At 48.4% G+C, this 19,439-nt stretch overlaps 1 protein-coding gene across 6 annotated transcripts in view; it reads right to left on the minus strand.

Moving 5' to 3' along the window:
• Positions 1-2,613: 2,613 nt before the first annotated feature.
• Positions 2,614-19,439, minus strand: part of FGFR3 (fibroblast growth factor receptor 3) — a 59,493-nt gene continuing 42,667 nt past the window's right edge. For 3 of the 6 annotated variants that reach the window (XM_064511544.1, XM_064511548.1, XM_064511543.1), the window contains 11 exons: positions 17,494-17,644; positions 13,686-13,873; positions 12,657-12,805; positions 12,444-12,565; positions 11,700-11,810; positions 10,911-11,101; positions 9,430-9,552; positions 8,102-8,172; positions 6,479-6,616; positions 5,582-5,687; positions 2,614-5,467 (listed from right to left, as the gene is read on the minus strand). In XM_064511544.1, coding sequence (XP_064367614.1) covers positions 5,303-5,467; positions 5,582-5,687; positions 6,479-6,616; positions 8,102-8,172; positions 9,430-9,552; positions 10,911-11,101; positions 11,700-11,810; positions 12,444-12,565; positions 12,657-12,805; positions 13,686-13,873; positions 17,494-17,644 — 1,515 coding nt within the window. In that variant the 3' untranslated portion in view covers positions 2,614-5,302. Of the gene's footprint in view, positions 5,468-5,581; positions 5,688-6,478; positions 6,617-8,101; positions 8,173-9,429; positions 9,553-10,910; positions 11,102-11,699; positions 11,811-12,443; positions 12,566-12,656; positions 12,806-13,685; positions 13,874-16,247; positions 16,393-17,493; positions 17,645-19,439 lie in introns of all 6 variants that reach the window. The other 3 variants (XM_064511547.1, XM_064511546.1, XM_064511545.1) reach the window with 3 other exon arrangements.

A 19,439-nucleotide genomic window follows, 5' to 3' on the forward strand; every position in this document is an offset into this window, starting at 1 on the left:
GATGGTGAGAAGCCTAGCAGAAAGCAGAGGTGGCCGTGGCTCTGGCAGCCAGACAGTTTTCCACCCAAAAAGTGATGACACTTCAGGTCTTCTGCGTTGTCCTGGGCAGAGGCACTGAGGAAGGGGCACAAAACCCATCATTTTGTTTTCAGTCACACCTGAGTTACTGCCCAAGGCAGTGGTGTATCTAATGGACGGAGGACTGCTGCTGGGACTGACAAATATATTCATGATTTTTTTGCCCATTTTGCTTATGCCAGAGCCCTGGAGGAGCAGAGATAAGGAAAGGGAGACCCATCCTAAAAATACCAGTCACTGCCCTCCAGCTGCTCCCATCTCCCCATGGCAGCAGGAGCAGCAAACCCTGCTCTCTTTGGACTTTGCCTCTTCTCCCTCCTCTCCCTTCCCAGCTCAAGTCCTTCATCCTTGGGTGGTAAAACCACTTTTGTCTGCATTGCTAAGATACCTCGAGCAAGCAGTGGTTGGTGGGTGATGCAAGCAGATGTGCTTTGGCCTGCAGCAAAATCATTCCTGGGTCAGTGCCACCTATGCATTTTGTAAGGGGTCTTTCTCCTTTCCTGCTTTCTTTTCCCATCCCCTGCTCCTGCATGCTGCTAGCCCCCCAAAAAGCACCTGAGACAGGAGCAGTGGCTGTGGCCTGCTCTCCAGCGGGTGCCAGCCCGGCAAGCTGCTCACTCGTGGCAGGGTGCGTGGGTGCAGCCCTACCCGCGGGGCTCGGGGCTGATTGCGTTGCCATGCACTGGGACACCGACTTCTCTCCCGGGCTTAGATAATCATCATGTTGGGGCAGGGCGCAACGCTTGTTCTGCTTAAAGGGTTGCTTACACCTGAGATGCTGCGTGTGAAAAACAACCTCGTGATGACGAAACGGAGAAACTAAATCAATCAGAGGCATGAGTAAGTTAAACCATGGTCAGAAGGAGAGTGGCTGAGAACGCGTAGTTAGATGAGGGTGCAGGCAAGCGTGACAAGTCCCTTGCTTGAAACTGTCTCTTGGTGAGTCCGCAGCCCAGGACCGCTGTCCTGTAAGATCTCTTTTCTGGGCTGTTTCCCTAGGCCCAGCTCTGACAATTTGCCAGCAGGTCTAGAAAGCACTTCAGCTCCTGGCATCTCCTCCGGACATGTGTTTGTGTCCTCCCACTGCTAATAGCTCTGTGGTGCTGAGTGCATCCATCACTGCCCTGCCCTGTTCTTTTTTGTGTCAACCCAACCCATGTCTCCATCCCCCTTTTGGGGGTTGTGTAGCCCCAGGGAGAGACTAATGAGGTCAGAGGAGGACACCAGCAGAAGACATGGCCTGCAAGAGTTTTGAACAGCAACAGCAAACTTTGCTTTTTTAGGTCTAGTTGCCTCCATCTGCTATGGACACCTGCAGGGCCTGGGACTTCTCTTTTTGCCAACCCCTCCCTGGCTCACCACGGAGCGGCGAGCCATGGGAACGCATGCAGCATTACCACCTAAGTGAGTTGTTTGAACGTTGCCACGGAACAGGTCACGGGGCCAGCGCGCGGCCCTGTTTGTGTAGCTACCCACACAGGAAAAAAGAACTTTCTTCTGAAAAACACCTTTCATGTGGAAAGGGCACGCCATTTGGGTGGGAGGCTGCAGACGCCGAAGCGGAGGACGAGCGGTGCTGGATGTGGTGGGACGCACCAGTGACTCATCCCACCTGAGCAGCAGCGCAAAGGCTCCTCCGGACTGTTGTCTGCACCTTGCTAAATGCACATCACACTCTGCAGCCAAAGAGAAATAGTCAGCCTAGGCAAAGAACTGCCCCTATGGCAGGGCAATTAAAATAAAGTATCACCCCGCTCCCTCACCCCCACGCAAACGCTGCTGCTAGCAAAGGCCGGCAGAGGAAGGGTGACATCGCGATGCCCAAGACGGAAAGCAAATATTGTACCAGCTCGCTGGTGCAGGTCACTGTCCGCGCCGGGACAGAGCTGTGCCTCGCCGTGCCTTTGCTTTCTGCACGCGTAACGTCCTTAAAGGACCTTTTTTCTGTCCGTTTGTGGGTGTTTTGCACACTGCAGCTGGCCACAGGGGCATCGGTCCCTCGTGCTCTCGGCATGGCAAAGCCTTGCTGCGCCCCTCCTTGCCCCCAAGCCCTCCTGGGCTGTCCTCGCTGGTGGGGCCGGGCAGGATCGCGCCCCACATCCCCCTGCCCGGAGCTGGGTGCCCCCTCTGCGCCTGGCTGGATGCAACCCTCTTCCCTCCCCAGCTGCTGCCGGCATCGCTGTCACGAATGCAACGTCCTCTGCTCCACCGCTGGGAGAAACCCTGGTCTGACCAAAATCGGTGCTGGCGACTGATGAGTGCCAGAAAAAGGGCTGGCACTGCCATCCCGCATGGTGTGTGGGGGAGGAATTACACCTCCTACCCACCCACCTTGGGTGCGTATCAGTATACCAAATAATAAAGAAATAGTGTCGCCTTGCTCATCCAAAATCATCCCGAACGTGAAAGCTGCGCCAGCCAGGACACACAACGCAGCGCTGTAAAATACATCCCTGCGCACAGGTTTGGGCGCTACAGATCCTGGAAAATACAAGATTTGTGTTTGCAAAGGACCCTCACAACTGGGAAAACCCCCAAAATTTAACAACTTGTTTATTTTTATTTTTTTTGGTAAAAGTAAGTTTGCCATGTTAACAAAAGCAGAATAGTTTTATTTAGTGTTCGTCTCACACCTGCGACAGCTGCAGCTGTCAGGCACAGAAGTACAGTATTAAAATAAACTGAACAGAGTTGCTCATTGAAAAATCACGCTATGCAAACCTGTGGATCGTAACATCAACAGTATAAAATGTAACAAAATTGGAATTTTTAATTTTTTTAAGCTTTTAAAGATAATAGTCCAGGCTATAAAACTATATAAGCATTGAATAAGAAATGTTAAGTCAACAAGTCTACAACAGATACATCTTGTAAAAACTCAATAAATTATATATATATTTATAATATCTAGTAACATTTGAAATCATGCACAGTTTTGTACATTTTCTGTTTTCAGTACGGGAAACTCAACGCTTCGAGTACTTGGAATGTACACAATTAGCAGACATTTGTAAGAAAATACCAAAAAGTTCTTTTTTTATTCCAAAAAACAAAAAAAACTATAGAAATCTACCTTCTCAAACTTCCACTGAAGTAACCTCAAACTATAAATTATTTATTTTAGGATAAGGATTTTTGTGGCTCTAAGAAGGAAAAAAAAAAAAAGTCTTAAAATGAGATGCTGTCATCCTGTTATTCTGAAACATTGATATGTAATATGCACCAGAGAAAAATGGAAAGCAAGAATTCAGGATGCAATTATCCTTGCCTCTTTGTGGTAGTAGATAAAGTCTTCCAGACAAAAAAACAAAAAAACAAACCACCCAAACCTCCCCCCTTGTCAGCTTGATCCATACTAAAATTCCCCTGTTCACTCATGTGCTTTTAAACAGTTATATCTGCCATAGAGGAACAAAACAGCACGGCATTTTCAACCCAGCAGACGAGGCATCCTGGGCTTTTTTCAACGTGTTAAATGCAAAAGAAATATGCAGTCATTGCATCTCCCCTACAAACAGTGTCACTCCTCTATTTTGCCCACACACTATTTCGCAACCCCAAAATACAACCGTACCGGCAAAGGGGGAAAAAGCACCCATCATCCAAAATCAACATTTAGCCTTGCTGCACACTTGTTATTAAGTTGACCACAAAGAATACCTTCATTCGAAAATAGAAAAATAAACACCCACGCCCCCTTAATGCACAGTGGTTAAACTGATGGAAGAATTCTTGGCCCTGTTTTTCTGAAATATGTAGAAAATCATCTCTCTGCTGCTATTTGTTTGGTTTTAACCACTGGTGATGTATTGAAAAACAAACTTACCTTTGCTCACTGCAATCCAGGATAAACTAATATTTTTTTTAATGAATACATATATATATATATATATATATTTATAACATTAAATGTAATTTGTTAAAGGACTGTACATCTGTACATTCTTTCAATATTTCCCATAAACACAAAAGAAAAACTTGATTAATATATTTTTTCTCCACTTTTAATAAGTTAAAAAAAAAAACCCTTAAGCTCGGTGAAATTTAAAGTTTACAGTAACACTACGCTATATAAACCAATGAACAGATATGTTAACATCTATAAATAACTTTACAAATATACACGTTAAGGTACAATTTTTAAAACAAAACTGTGAAGATAAAAAACAAAAAAAATCTCTTCTTTCGCCCAGATCAGTATATCCTAGATTGCAATGCTCATATTCCGAGACTCTCTCCCAGTACGGCTTTACGTTGCATTAGTATTATACATTCTTTTTTTTTTAATATATTTATTTATATATATACAGGCTATATTTATAGATATATACACAGATTCTCTGGAATAAACCTTTTTGATATAAGTTAAAGGCTCTTGCCTACAGGTACCCGTAACTTCTCTCTCCAAGGCCCCGCGCGGAGACGGAGCCCTTGGGGGCCGCGCGGACCCCCCCCCCGCCGCCGCCGGCACCTCGCGTGCCCCCGCCCCGCTGCGAGGGCAGGTCGTCACCCAGCGGGGCCAAAGCGCTGCCGTTCGCTCTTTAAGATGACTTCACCGTCTTTCTTTTTTTTTTTTTCTTTAATTATTATTATTTGCCTCTTATTCATTTATTTTTTCTTCTTCTTCCAAAAAAAAAAAAAAAAAGAAAAAAAAAGATTCCTTCTAAGTAGCTGGGTAGTAGATCACGAAGCTATAAAAACAACAACAACAAAAATATAGATATTTTTTATAAATATATGAATCCCTGCAGGCAACGTGGCTTTTCAGCTCCACCAAAAAGGTTCATGTACAGATTGCATAAGCAAAGAATTTCTACATTCTTTACACATTTTTTTTTTTAAAGGAAGATTTCTTTCTCTTCTTCGTATTGCAGGCACAGAACGGCTACTCTGGCACTCGAGAATACAATACCGGAGGTGGAGAGGTCAGCACCCCCCCAGATTTAACATTCTGTTTAGAAAAAAAAAAAATTATATACGATATATAATCTTGGCAAGAGATTAGTTCCTTCAGGCCAAACAGTGCTTCTTGACTTTTTATACAGCAAATGGGAAAAAAAAAAATTACCCTGAACAGCTCGACAACAACAAAAATCTTCTGGGATTACCAAGCAGTTTCACTGAAAGATCCTTCACTACGGTTTGTCCTCGGCCTCCCCCGCGCCTTCGCGTGTCTGTTGTCCGTCCGTCCGTGCGTCCGTCTGTCCGGCCGGGTGGCGGGCCATCACGTCCTGACGACGCCGTTGCACTGCTGGTGCTTGGGGAGACACGGCTCATCCGGCAGAAGGTCATGTGCAAAAACAGAGTCGTCGCCCGAGGAGCAGGTGCTGTGGGTGTCCTGGCAAGCCGGCGAATACTGCTCGAAGGGCACCGACAGGTCCAGGTACTCCTGCGAGGGGAGAAACCCAGGAGACGTGACCCCGGGGACGCGGTGCAAAGCCTTGGAGGGGCATCCCTCCCTCCCCGTGCCCCGTGCCCGCGCCGGCGGCACAGCCACACTCACGTCGGTGGACGTCACGGTGAGGACCCTGTCCAGGTCTTCCACCAGCTGCTTGAATGTCGGCCGTTGCGACGGGACCGCGTGCCAGCACTCCCTCATGATCATGTACCTGTGGGGAAGGGGAGCCATCGTCACCCAGGGCGCCGCGGGGCACCTCTTGGAGCCCCTTCTGCGCCCGCCGCTCCGCCGGGACTGAGGGGGTGGCAGAGGGACCCGAAATCTCTTTAGGAGCTTCCTGAAATCGGGGAGTTCCTGAAATCTCTCCAATCTGAGCAAAACGCTACGGGAAGTGCTATTTCCAGGAGGGACCAGCACGAAGCACCAGGCAGGTCTCGCTTGTCCCACAGCGCGTGTGGGGCCGGTGAGCCCGGGAAGGGCCGGCAACGTGGCCCACGCACGAGGAACTGCTGCTTTTCCCTGCTTGGGTCCCCACAGGGAGTCAGACATGGGCAGCGAGATGTCCCTTAATTCACACTCACTTGGGAAGTTACTGGAGCTAAAGTATCAAGGAAGGAGCCAACTGGAGCTATGACATTTTCTGGGACACCGAATGGGCCTCCGAGCAATGGTCTCCATCCCAGAGGAGGCGTCCCTGATGTGCGGTGCCAGGAGCAGACGGGAGAGCTCGGTATCGCTCTTCTCTGCCAGTGGGGCCATATTCGCTCCTAGCTTACTCCTCCCTCGACTCCACCACACGGCAGAGTGCCGGAGCTGGTGGCCAGAGCTCCCTGGAGGAGCCTCAGGTGACCAAGCATTGGGTGGGAAAAGACGGCGGCAGGCGATCTGCATCCGTGACGCTTCCTCAGGCTACGGGGAGGCTGCGGAGAGGGTGAGCGGAGCCCGGGACGAGGGGAGGAGCACCGTCAGACGCCCAAGGGGATGGGGCGGCGGGTTACTTACAGGTCGTGAGTGCAGTTGGCGGGTTTGTCCATCCGATGGCCTTCTTTCAAGAGCTTGAAGAGTTCCTCGACGGGAATTCCCGGGTACGGAGACCCTCCCAGCGTAAAGATCTCCCATAGTAGCACTCCAAAAGACCAGCTGGAAACCAAAGAAAGATCTTTAAAATTCAATGAGGTTTTTTCTGTCCGCCTCCCCGCCCCCTGCGCCGCTTTCTTTCTGTGCAGCCATGCATAGCTAACAAAGTCATCAATAGCATGACTAATTGCCTAGGCCATTTTTACTAGTTACTTGGAGATCTCTGCTGATCCAACTCAATAGCAAAGAAATCCCAGGCACCAAGTCTGAAATTGAAATGAGCATTTAATCAGATAGGTGACAGCCCATCTATTACCCCCAGCTCTTTGTTAGGTCTTCCACCAGCTCCACTGAATGGAACAAATCAAATTATTCATGCACAGCTTCACTGAATCGCAGCCTTGGAACCACAGGCCACTAATTGTGCAAGTTGATACCAAAACTTGCTTGTTACAACACTCGTTTCACTGGCCAAGCTGGGAGAAAAATACCCCAGCAAAAATCAGCGCAGCACTAATGTTACACACTCCAGTCCTGCAGCTGTGCTCTGGTTAAAAGTCCTCTTTTCAAAAATATCTTTTGCCTTCTTAGTTTTCTTTTTAAAGACAGGGATTATCTGTCTCTGTTTCTCTTTCGTGCACGCTCGCTCTCTCTTTCCCCAGCTTTGATTTATCTATCGTGCCCACTGCAGCATTACCTAAGCATGGAAACTATGATTTAAGATCAATAAAGCCAAAGCATGTAAAATTAACAGAAACAGAAAAGATAAATTTGTCTGATTCTAAATGGTGAACCCTGGGGAGCACGCAGGCGGCCTGCTAAGGTAGTGTAAAAATGCCATTATCAACCAAATATTGAAATAAAAAAGCCAGTGTGCATATTGAGCTCCTTCAGTCCTAGCAAAGTTCAAAGGCGATCTCAGACTGCTTCCTAGACTGCTTTACTTTCCATTCAAGTCAGGAAAAAGAAAGAGCGATCTTTAAGATAGCAGTTTGATAGATTTATCATCTCTTGCAGGCTCTGTTTGCTTACAGTGCAGAGGCACTAAAATGGACAAGACAGGATTAGAAAAAGAAGGGCAAATTAAATTAAACGGCAAAAGTATCCAGAGAATGCATGTGCTGAATATTCTCTGATCACTAACACCAGGCAGAATATTTCAAGCTCATCCCATGTACTCCAGTGACGCGTAACCCTCTGGGTCAAAGTGTGGAGGAAGTCAAGGGTAACAGTTTTTGCACAAAGCTTTTTTTACATGAACTTTTTTGACCGCAAGATGAATCTCCTCCTCTGTAAACCGGATGAGAAATACCTGCCTGTCTTCCTACAATGTTTCAGAAGCTCCTGGAGATCCCTGGATGAAAGCAACTAGATAAGGGTAAAGCAAAACCACATGTGCAAAGCTGCAGCTCAGAATCGCTCCGTCCGCCTCTGCATCCCCATGTCCCACCAGCCCTGTTTGTGTTCAGCATTGCGTTTGTCTTTGGGATCCCCGGGTGTTTATTTTGCTTTTATTTTACTTTCTGTTTAAGTGTGGGTAATGCTTACACATCGCTCTGGTGAGTGTAGACCCGGTCGAACAACGCTTCTGGAGCCATCCATTTCACAGGCAGCCGACCCTGTAATTAGGAAGACAAAGGCAATGTCCCATCAGCATATTTGCTCAGCCACAGCGGCACCATCTGAACTTATTTTCTAATCCAGTTTGAAACATTTTCATTAACCACCACATCTGCCTCCCCAGTCACTGGGCAAAGCAGGAGTGGCCACTGGTAAACAGATTAGAGCATTTGATCCCTGGATCTTCCCTGGCTATTTTAGCAGTAAACACGTTCTCTGTAGCAGACTGTATGTCACTGCCAAGGCAGGTTTAACCTATCAGAGCATCTAAATCTTTGCATGGGAACAGCATCTATTGCTCATAAAGGCAGCTAGCTCCGAAGCAGTGCATGGGGCAACACTTTCCATCTCCGTGCTTTGAAGAAGCAGTTTGGCTCACAGTCCAAGTGCTGCTCCTGCTGAATTAGAGGGGAAACTTCCCAGAGTGAATTCAAGGGCCAGATCCTCTATGAACCCAATCTTGATCCCACCGGAGTCCAAAGCAGGGAGGCCTGATGCCAGGTTTCGATGGGACCATCCTATGCTCTGCTTGGTCTCTGGAGAGGCCAGAGCAGATTGTTTCTTGTCTGAGCCATAATCTGGTTCAGGGAGGGCTTTGTCTTCTTCTCAACCACTGTCTCATTGGAGAACACAGCTAGAGATGGGACGTAGGTGGGCTGCACAAATGACATCACATTCTCAGCTCTCCATAGGGGGGAGGGGAAATCCATTGGAGCCGAAATTACGGTTCCAAAGATAAGGACTGGCAATTAAGGGAGGTTTCTCGCAGGCGATGTTGGAAGGGATCAGTAGGATTCTAGGTTGGGTTGTCTGGCTGTTGCTGCAGCACGGGCAAGGGCAAGGTGGGCTTCCTAAGATTGCCTGTGCATTGAAGCTCCTTGCAGTTTCAAGGCTGCTGGGTTCTGCGACACCCTCCACCTCTCCCACCACCATCTCCATTCTACATTATAGGTGCAGCTTTTGCTCTGTTGCTGCTTTCCCCTTTGATAAAAATCTCGGTTTCTCTTAGTCTAGAGCGTCCTTGGCAGAGCTGAGTCCTTTCAAACAACCGCTAGCACCAGCAGTATCTGTCAGTGAGAAAATGGATGGTGGGTAGACTACTGAGGCCAACCTATCTACAGGTCAGGCCACCAGCAGATTTCTTCCTCCCAAGCCCCTTTAAAAAGGGAAATGTGGAATTAAGGCCGTTTGCTGCAGCAATGGCCTATTTCCCTGCCAGAAGGAAAACTGCGTGCGCTTGGCAGCTCGGTACTTACATTGGTGGTTTTCTTGTAATAGTCGATGTTGTGAACATCTCTAGCGAGGCCAAAATCAGCTATTTTCATCACATTGTCTTCAGTGACTAACACATTCCTGGCTGCCAAGTCGCGATGAATGCACTGTGAAAGGTGAGTAAGTAAATAAATTTGGGCTTGTTAGCTGCTTGCGCCTGGAACCACCAGTAACACAGGGTTTATGAGCTGCTTCATTGACTCCCAAGCTCATAAAGCTGTGGGCACTGCTTAATTCCTCACTTTCTGTGACACTGCCGCATCATGCATGCTCAGTGGGAGCCACCTCTTAGCAACACCTAATCGACAGCTTCAGTGCTGCCACAGCCACACGGCTCCTCTCGCCAAAGGGGCTGTGCGGATGGGAGTCAAACCCTCCTCTTCTGCGGGGCATCTACTGCGACGTGAAGCTGCCTCGCTGCCCTGCTTCCTCCAAGAAGGAGAGTGCAGGTTGATGTTTGCAGTAAAAAAATACGCAAATTAAGACATCCCCAATACATCTTCACTGAGGTCGTTATCTGAGAAAAGAGCTAAGCTAGTCTGCACTGTGCAGGTAGGGAGTTTAAAACCACCATAAACCAACCACTCTGACCTGCAGTTACAGGGCCAATACACCTTAAACCTGAAGCTGAACCCGCTCTTGCCTTAGTTTTCCCTATCCCAAAAAGAGGTCACACCAGCTGGTGCACAGCCTAATAAACCCACAGGCCAGATTCTCTGCTTGCTGATGTCAGGGTAAATCAGGAGTAGTCCTAGGGGCATGACATGAGCCAACGCAACAGCTCAGCGCCAACAAAGTACTCCCCAGTGAGCATCCTGGGCATGGCCACGTATTGAGCCAAATCCACCAGCAGCTCTGCTCCAACCCAGCCGACGCACGCTTGCGACAGCCACAAACGTGTGCTACATGCAGGATCCCCACCTCCTATTGAGCGCTCTGTATTTTTAGCGATCTCAAAAGGAAGCTGGGGGGGGACAGGGCTGCATGCAGCTCCTGACTCTGTTGTCTAAAGTAATCCCTCCAAGGTGACCTCCTCTTGTGCTGACACCAGGGAGACGGGAAGCTTATAACCTGACCATTGCTGATCAGGGTTGAGGATTGCCCAGCAGAAAGTTAATTACTCCTACGAGTGGTAGAGGTTAAATTGCTGAGGATGGGTGCTGAGGTTGGGGTTGCTTGTGTTTTTGCAGCTGTGCCTCTTGGAGATGCTAGTGGGCCTGTGGGTGACAGCCAGGGCTGTGTAGCTGCTCAGATGCAGCTCACAGACGCAGCCTGCACACAGCCTTCTAGGGCTTGAGTCTTCTGCAAAATAACCAAGGTGTTTCATACTGAAAAAAACTTGCCCTCCTAAGAGAAAAGCCTGCAATATTTTGCCTGCGGGTTGTCCTGCATACACACTGCACTGCATGTCCTTGAAGACATGGGTCTGACCGACACTTTTACTGAATGTGGTATCTCAACTCACTTTCTGAGATGCCAAGTACTCCATGCCACGGGCCACCTGGTAGGCGCAGGAAACCAGGTCCTTAAATGTTAACTGCTCCTCCGGCAGCTTGCAGGTATCGAAAGAATAGTCCATGCCGGGTGGGCGACGTGCCCTGAGGTATTCCCGCAAGTTCCCTTTCGATGCGTACTCCACCAACACGTACAGTGGTCCTGCAAGCAACAGCATGGTCAGCAGCTGGCAGAGCAAAAGCAAGCACAGCAAGGGGGCAGGGAAATGAGACCCTGAGGCCTTGGCTTGACTTTCTCAGTTCCAAAGAGTTGGCACAACTGCAGTGTCCAAACTCTGAAATCTGGTTGTGGACATTTTGGGCAGCCAGTGAGTAATTAAATAGAAGCAATAGCCAACCCTTGCCTCTCTCCAATACATCGTTCTATACTGATGATAAAAAGCAAGGAAGACATCAGGGAGGACCTTAGGGAAAGCTGCAACCCAGTTCAAAGCACAGCATCAGGAACAGGGAGGGACCTGCCACCGATGCCAGCTATTTGGCCATCAGTGGGGCACAGACAAGAGTCGCGCACTTCATTCGTGAGCAATTCGGAGGAAGGAGGAAAAGCCCCTCAGCACAGACCGGATAAAGCGGCTCCAGCCACCAGCACCTATTCCAAGGGGGACCTGCTGCAGAAGCGGCCCTGCAGGGTCACTAAGAGCAAAGCTGCGCATGTGGCAGTGATCTGCGAGACAGAAGCTGGTGGCACCGTGAGGCTCCCGCCGCCCCGCAAGCGCCTGCTGGGCATCGAGACGTACCGTCCTGCGTGCAGGCACCGAGGAGGTTAATGATGTTTTTGTGTTTCCCAATCATTTTCATCATTTCCATCTCAGAGACCAGGTCAGACAGGTCCTTGTCAGTAGCATCATCTGGAGAAAGCAAGAGAGGAGGAGAAAGAAAATGTCAGGGAGAAAACGTGTTTTGTGAAGCAGTTCATACAACCGTTGTGTAGCCATGCTGGGCTTCGATTGGGAAGAAGTGCTCTCAAAATTTCAATATTTGCTTTTCTTCCACTTCGGGGAGGAGAGTCAAAATAAAAATAAAAATTTGCCACAAAATAAGAAAATCTTTGGTCAAAAAAGAAGTCTGTGATCAAAAAGAAAAGCTGAATAAATGGAGAGAAACATTAATATCTAAGTAAGTGAAACCTTTCATCTTCTGTTTCATTGTGATACCTATTAAAAGGCAGTTTGGGGATCTGGGACTGATTTGTAGAGCTGGCTAGAAGTGAAGGTGGTTCCCCTTCTCCTCAGTGCCCCTTAGCAGAGACCTGGGTATTTTCCCATTCTCTTTCCCTGCCAGGATTTACATCTTTATGTCCTCTCCAAGGGAAGAGCCCTCACCCTCAGGCTATAGGTGTGGAGTGGAAGAAAGGTTGTTCTTGGTTTCTTCTACTGGATCTGTTTGTATAAAACACGTAAAACTGCTTTGAGAAAGAGGGGGAAAAAGGAGAGGAAACTCCACTGCAATATGCCATTCTGCCTTCCACGGAGTCCCCGTACCTTTTAACATCTTGACAGCCACCGTGATGGCCTTGTTTGGCTTGTCCTTATCAATCCCGATCGCTTCTGCCATCACCACTTGGCCAAAACACCCTTCACCAAGCGGCTTCCCCAAGGTCAGGCTGCAGGGAGGAACAAGCACACGCGTTAGTGGGTACCAGGGAGATGAGGCTCCTGGAGGGAAGAGGGACCTGGCCCACGGGCTTCACTGACCGAGATCGTGCCAGCTCCCACTTGGGATCGGGAGGCAGCTCCAGCTCGGAGACGTTAGCCAGCATCGGCCCATCGCTGGAGGAGAGACGTGTGATCCTGACCAGGGGCGTATTGGAGTTCATGGAAGAGTTGGACTCCAGTGACACCTGCTTGGGTAGAGCAAATGAAGTGTTATTGCCAACTGTACTCTCAGCGCGCCTAAGTGGAGGAGGCTCGTGCCTGAAAGCCATCACTTTCAGGTTTTGAACTATCTCTGTGCACTGACGCCATTCCGTAATTTCTAAATTAGAAATGTCACCCTCTTCCCTCACTTCCCCCATCTTTGCAGGAATGCATGAGCATACATGGTCACATCTTCAGCTGGTGGAAACGAGGGACAGCTCGGCAGCCTAAGGCCACGTACTCGAGCGGGGGGACTCCCAGCAGCCACGTATAACCCATTCCTCTGCTCCGCGTGTGCCGGCACTGTAAGTGCCCGCCAGGAGCTTGCAGCCAAAGCCATGAAACCCGTATAACCTCAATGTCTGGTTTTACACAGCGCCTTTTGCTCATGCTCATCTGTAATTACAAGCAGCAGCGCACTTTCACCCTGCATGGAGAAAGGGGACCCTCTCCCACCTCCAGGGGCATTGCTATGAGTTTGCCAGGACCTCGCTGAACGCAGGAACAGGCACAATTAAATGTGCTCCTGCTCCCCAAGATGCCACCCCACTAGGCAGCCTGCAATGTCCATTTTTCGTGGCATCCATGACTGTGTTGTAAGCACCTATTTGACAAGAGCTACATAAATGCAGGTGCTTGGGCACTGCCTATGAACCAGAGTCAGCTGTCACCAGCTACAACTCCGCTATAACAGAAACAAATGAATAAAAGAGGGTTCCACTGCTAAATTGCAGCCCACTAATGTCCCTCTTGAGCAATGTCTTTTTGGTGAAGTTTCTCGTCTGGAAAGAAAAGCTCAATAGAAGAAAAAAAAAAAGAGGAGTGACCATAGCGAGGAATAGGAATCTTGTATCTACTTTCTGTTACCTGTCTCTTGAGTGGAAATTTGGAGACTTTCTGTACAGTGGGCGTATTCATGGCTTTTTTGTTTGGCATTTTCATCCTGCAGACAATCACAATGGCCAGCACCAGGATGAAGAGAACAAAGCCAGTGCCATAACTGAGAATGCCAGCGTACACCGAGCCCGAATCATCCATTTCCATCAGCTCCTCTGCTGCAGGGCGACAAGAGACGGGAGTCAGGAGGCGGCAGGCGGTCGCTCCCACAACCGCTACACACACGCAACACCCACAGTTTGGGGAGGACTTGCTCATCTAAGCCACTTCTCAGGCTAACTTCATTGAGGTGACTCTCCTAGGCCAGTGGTTTTCCACCTTTGGTGTTTTCCAGTGTAGCAGGGTTTGCTGTAGCAAACTGAAGCCTGCTGACATTAGTTTGGCTTGCCTTTTTTGCCTTTTTGGGGGTAATTTTACTGCCCTTTGATGTAATCTTTGGGCTTCTCCAGGCCTTCAGACCACTGGTTGAAAACCACTGCTCTAGACTGAACGCATCTTCACGCGTCTGCGTAGTCCCTCCAAACCAGATCTTGCTTCCTCCACACATCCATCCTGAAAAAACCTGGATGCCTCGGATGTGCAAAGACTGCAGGATGGGGTTTCACCCTACTTTGCCTATCAGGCCGCATTGACAAGAGATGCTGTGCGGACACGGGGCTCAAGCAAAGATTTCCACCAGACCAGTGCCTGCCTTGAAGGACCAAGGGGTTCAAAGGGCATCCAGGGGCAAGGCGTCAAACCGGGGAAGGAGTCTCCCGAGAGAAATCTACATAATTATTTCACGATAATTCAATTCTTTGGGAAAGAGGCTGGAAGGGCTGGCCCAGGAGGATCACTGAGCCAGGAGCAAACCCCATCAGCACTACAGCCGATGGCTACCAGCTAGTAAGGCCTTTTTGGGACATGCAAAGCTCAGTTGTGAGTCTCCCCTTGTTCCTTTCAGGACAGACACTTCCACTGTAGAAAGGGGCCATGGTGAGGCCGGTTTTCTGTTCCCTAAAGGCGGGCCAGCGCTCGAGGAATGGCCAGGAGTGGCACGCTTTATAAGGAAGTCATGCTGGCAGCGTTGCTGAGCTGACAGCTGCCCTTCGCTACATCTGACTTCACTATAAAGTTCCACTTCAAGCTTTTTCTTTTTGTTCTTTGCTTAAATAGGACATGTGAGTCCATACATTTTGAAAACAGCATAACAGTTAAATGATACAATATCAGGAAATCCTTAACATAACAGAAATGTTAGTGCTCTAACTAAGGGGAATGATTTCTCATCCAGGGGACGGCAGAAGCAGAAACGGAATCAGACACCAAGCTATTTTAGAGCTGGCAAATAAACAGAGGTAAGACCAGCAGATCCCACCTGCAGGGGCAGGCGTGGAGGAAACCCTCTTGAGCCCCAGTAAAAGTGAACCACCGACAGAGCTGAAGTCAAGATCAGAAATGCCAAAGTATCCAGTTCCAAAACACATCTGGAAACAGATGTGTTTGCCAGATAGATCCAAATGCAGTCTATGGCGGGGGAGTCAAAGTGAGGTGTACAGAATTTCACACGCCCACTGCTTTTGTAAGGGCCTATTGAAAATACTCCAGGTCTGCTCCTGCAGTTTTTGCAGGCACAGCACGCACTGGCTTCAACGTGAATAATGCCTGAGATGCCTCCATGGACTGTGCTGACATCTCCCCTTCACCCGGAGGCCAACTGTGCAAGTGAAGGGACAGCAAAGCCTCCTCCCCTTCTCCTGATCCCACTGCAGATCCCACTGTTGCATATTCTGCGCTGGCTTCATTGTCAACCAGAGCTTTGCACATGAAAAGTGAACAAAATTGAGGTCACTCTGGCTTTTAAGCCCACAGCAGCTTTCATCGATTTCAGCTGGAGCAACGAGTACTCAATGCCTCTGGGAGCCAGGACTGCTGGGTTTGGCCTGCAGATGACTCTTGGCGACCTTCTGTTTAAGATAGCTATCTCCGCCTGTTCATCCGTGAAGCGGAAATAATGCTACAGGCAGGGAAGGGTGTACTCACACCAACTACTTATGCATCTAATTTTAGGCAAGATATGAAGTTACACATAAAGGTTCCTCCATAAGATGATCCACAGTTAGGTTCCAATTTAGGTGCCCTGGGTCATCTGATGGGAGAGCTTCCTTCTCCCATTGAGTACACAGGCAGTGTAAGATGACAAAGCTCTTAATTTTGGCACCTAAAGACAGATTCCTAAAGTACATGCTGTGAACATGTCCCTGGTATCTGAATCAGAAAAGTTACAGGGCATTTTGAAACATTATTGCAATCTAGAAAATGAATTTAAATCCTGAGATGAAATGCAAAATTAATATGCCAGCTATTAATACGCAACAGGGCTACCTGCAGTGCAGATTAGCACAGAGGAGAACTCTCCCTTGCATACAGGCTGCGCAACGGCCCACGCGGCCTCTTCCAAGCAAGGGAGCTTTTGCAGGAACTTGGCATTTCTGAGTTAAACATCAAGGCATCCTCGAGAGGAAAGGGAGAGGACAGCGCAGGAGGAAATACCTGGTAGAACCGTCAGCCAAGCAGAGTGATGTGAGAACCCAATAGAATTCCCTGCGAGACAAGTATATTCCCCAGCATCCTCAAAAGTAACATTTCGCAAGTACAGAATCTCTAGCTCCTTATCCGTTGTGTTAACACCTGCCGTCTACGGGGGAAAAAAACACACACATATAGAAAGAGGGAAAACAGAGAATGAGCCACATTCCCAGCAAGTGTGAGGACACCACAGGCAAATTTCAAAAGCAGATTAAGATTTTTTTTTTCCAACGGCCCATCTTCCACATTTATTTATTCATTCCCCTCTGCAACCTGTAGTCAAAAGCAAAAAAAAAAAAGAAAAAAAAAGGTTCCCTTCACCAGGTTCTTACTCTGTCCCACTAAAGAAGCATGCAAGCAAAAGCATCCAAACGAAAAATTGCCCCCACAATATGACTGACTTTTGGTTAGTAGGGTGAGTACAGGGGGGAAAAAGGCGTGTAAAGAGAAAAAGAAAGACAGAAAGAAATGAGAAAGGAGGGGAGTAGTAGTGGGGAAAGATTCAAGTGCTGATCAGATGAACATCTGAATATTTTGTCAGTTCATCATGTATCGAAGGCCTTTTTGGAATTATTTTCAGAATGGGCATTTTGAAGCCACATATTCACTATATAGCTCTTGGTGCTGTAGTGTTGGCTGGTTACAGGAAGGTGCCCCACGAGAAGCTCTCCTGCAGCATCACCGAGCCGCGCACCCGCCAGAGCCGCCAGGCGTGCGACCGCGGGAGCTGCACCGCCGGAGCGCGCTGCATCGCTGCTGCTCTCCACTTTGCGTGTTTGCTTGCATGAGTCAATGTTGATACTTGTTTCTCAATTGCTACTCGAAAAGACTGAAGTCTGTGTACTGATTAGATCAGTTTTATGGGCAAAACTCTTTAAACGGCTTGGTTTTCCAGAGCCTTGCTCGTCAAAGGTCATTAGCATGCAGTTCTGTTATCAGCACTCAATTGTAAGGAAGGAAAAGGAATAAAAGCGTGAAGAGTTGATAGCAAAATTTGACAGTCATTTTATTGTGGGAATTTTTCTATGGCAATTGCTGTATAGGCATTACATTCTTTTAAAAAAAATTAGCAAGAAAATAAGATAAAGCCATTCAGCATCAGTTGACAGGGTATAATACAAAATGAATAGTAATTTTAATCACTAGCTTCTTAAATGTTATAGCTCATTCTTGCAGTTGCCAGGGCCTTGGGACAGAGTCTGTGGTTTACCTGGTTTTGGTTTGCGAATGTGGAGCCAAAATGGTTTTTCGGCTATGCCTACGAAATTGTTGGCTCTACATAGATATTCTCCTTCATCTTGTTCTGTCACATTGAACAGATTTAGGTTAGCATCGGCTTCAGCGTTTTTACTGATCCAAGACTGCAGGAATAGACAGAAACCTGAACTTCAGTAAACCAAACAATACCTCCATCGCACCTATATCAGCTAGGATTGACTGTTCATGACTTTTCTTTTTGGCTGTGGAAACATCCCCTGCTCACCCTGTGGTGAGAGACCTACCAAAGACCTGGGTGAAGAAGAGCAGTTGCATTTGGCCCCCAAACCACACGTAAATTAAATCCCTTCCCTTCCCTTCCCGGCGTTTCTCGTGCTAGAGGTGCACATGAGGTTTCTTTCTTTAAAACATAACAGTTTCCCACTTCTCCATCTGACAGCAGTCACAGACCCGATGGTTTCTTAATAACTCTGCAGACAGGAGCACAGAGAAAGGGCTTCAGCAGAGATTTGTGTTTGCAACCCAGCTCAGCAAATACTGTTTCAATTATCAGATTCCAAAATAGCATTTGGAAACAAAATATAAGCAGTGGCGGTCTGAAACTCGCTGCTGACTTTGCCTTTCAGAAATTAGCTGTAATTTTTTCCACTGCTTATAGGAGCCTCTTCTTTACTAAATAAAGTGGTGCATATAAATCAAACAAGCTTCAGACTGCTAAGCAGGACTTTATTGCTCTTCTTCCAAGCTGCCACAACAGCACATCAGTTTGTTCCTAAACAGTTGTTTTTATTTTGGTTGAAAATGCACAACTGTTTTGGGTGGCCTCAGAAGCAGCCTAGGAAAAGTCTAGAAAAATATCAGCTTCAGTTCTGGAAAAGTAAATAAAACGCTTGCATTTCCTGATTTTGTTGTCAGGCTCTCCCGTCCAATCTCAATGCCTCCAGTTTCAGGGCCTGATCCTGCCAATACGGCTCACAGCCCGTTAAAATCAACCCTGACCAGAGGGTGATAGGGTAGCAGAAACTGAGCCCAGAGGTGGCATCAGAAAGGAGCCCCAGTGTCCACGTTTCACTACCTTTGACTTCATCTCGCCTCCACCACTTGCACGCTGGCAAGTCTGCCTGGCTGCCCAGCGAGGAAACGTCCCTGCCTGCTGCTGCCTCGTTTGCGATGACACCGCGCGCATCTCCCCGCCGAACACGCGAGTTCGCCCTGCCCAAAGCTCGGGTGCGGTGCTGCCAGCCCCCAGCCCGTAGCTGGGCTGCACTGAGCGCTCTGCAGAGGGTTTTTCTTTGATTGCAAATTAGCCCGGGCTTTCGGGAACTGACCCAGTTGATGGCGCGGTTTCGTCAGGCCGTTTAAAAACTGAGTTGGAAGGACAGCATTCGATTTAGTCATCTGGATCAGGGGAGGGTTTTGCCCCCTCCGGTTTAGGTGTGAGGGGGGACCTCACGTGCTGAGCACATCTCCTTCCCCCCGGCTCCAGCAGAGACTGGGATACTCTCCGTGCCCAGCTGGCCCACAGCAGATCTGCAAAGGCTTCCTGAAGGCAAGGGGAAGGGCAGGCTGAAAAAAAGCCTCATTTCCCTTCAGGCACTACCACCGGGAAGCAGGGAGCCCTTTCCAAAGCAGCTGTGGCCAGGGAAGAGCCTGTGGACAGGACCCTGCTCCAGCTGCACCCCGAGGAACCTGCATCAAAGCAGCAGCATCTCACGGAGCAAGGGGGAAAGACCCTAAAACCCGAGGACCCGGCTCCAAGATGAGTGAGAGATCATTTTATCTCGTTGTTACAATTAAAAAACAAGCACCCAAAAAACAGAAAAGCAAGGGGAAAAAAAATCCCCGCAAAGCTGGGCCTGATACAGTTCAACGGAGGCCCAGTACTGGCGCACAAAAGATGCATCCCAAAATGGAAATGCTCCGTGCCCCAGTGCTGAT

This window comes from Dromaius novaehollandiae, chromosome 4, assembly GCF_036370855.1.
Source record: "Dromaius novaehollandiae isolate bDroNov1 chromosome 4, bDroNov1.hap1, whole genome shotgun sequence".
NCBI lineage: Eukaryota > Metazoa > Chordata > Aves > Casuariiformes > Dromaiidae > Dromaius > Dromaius novaehollandiae.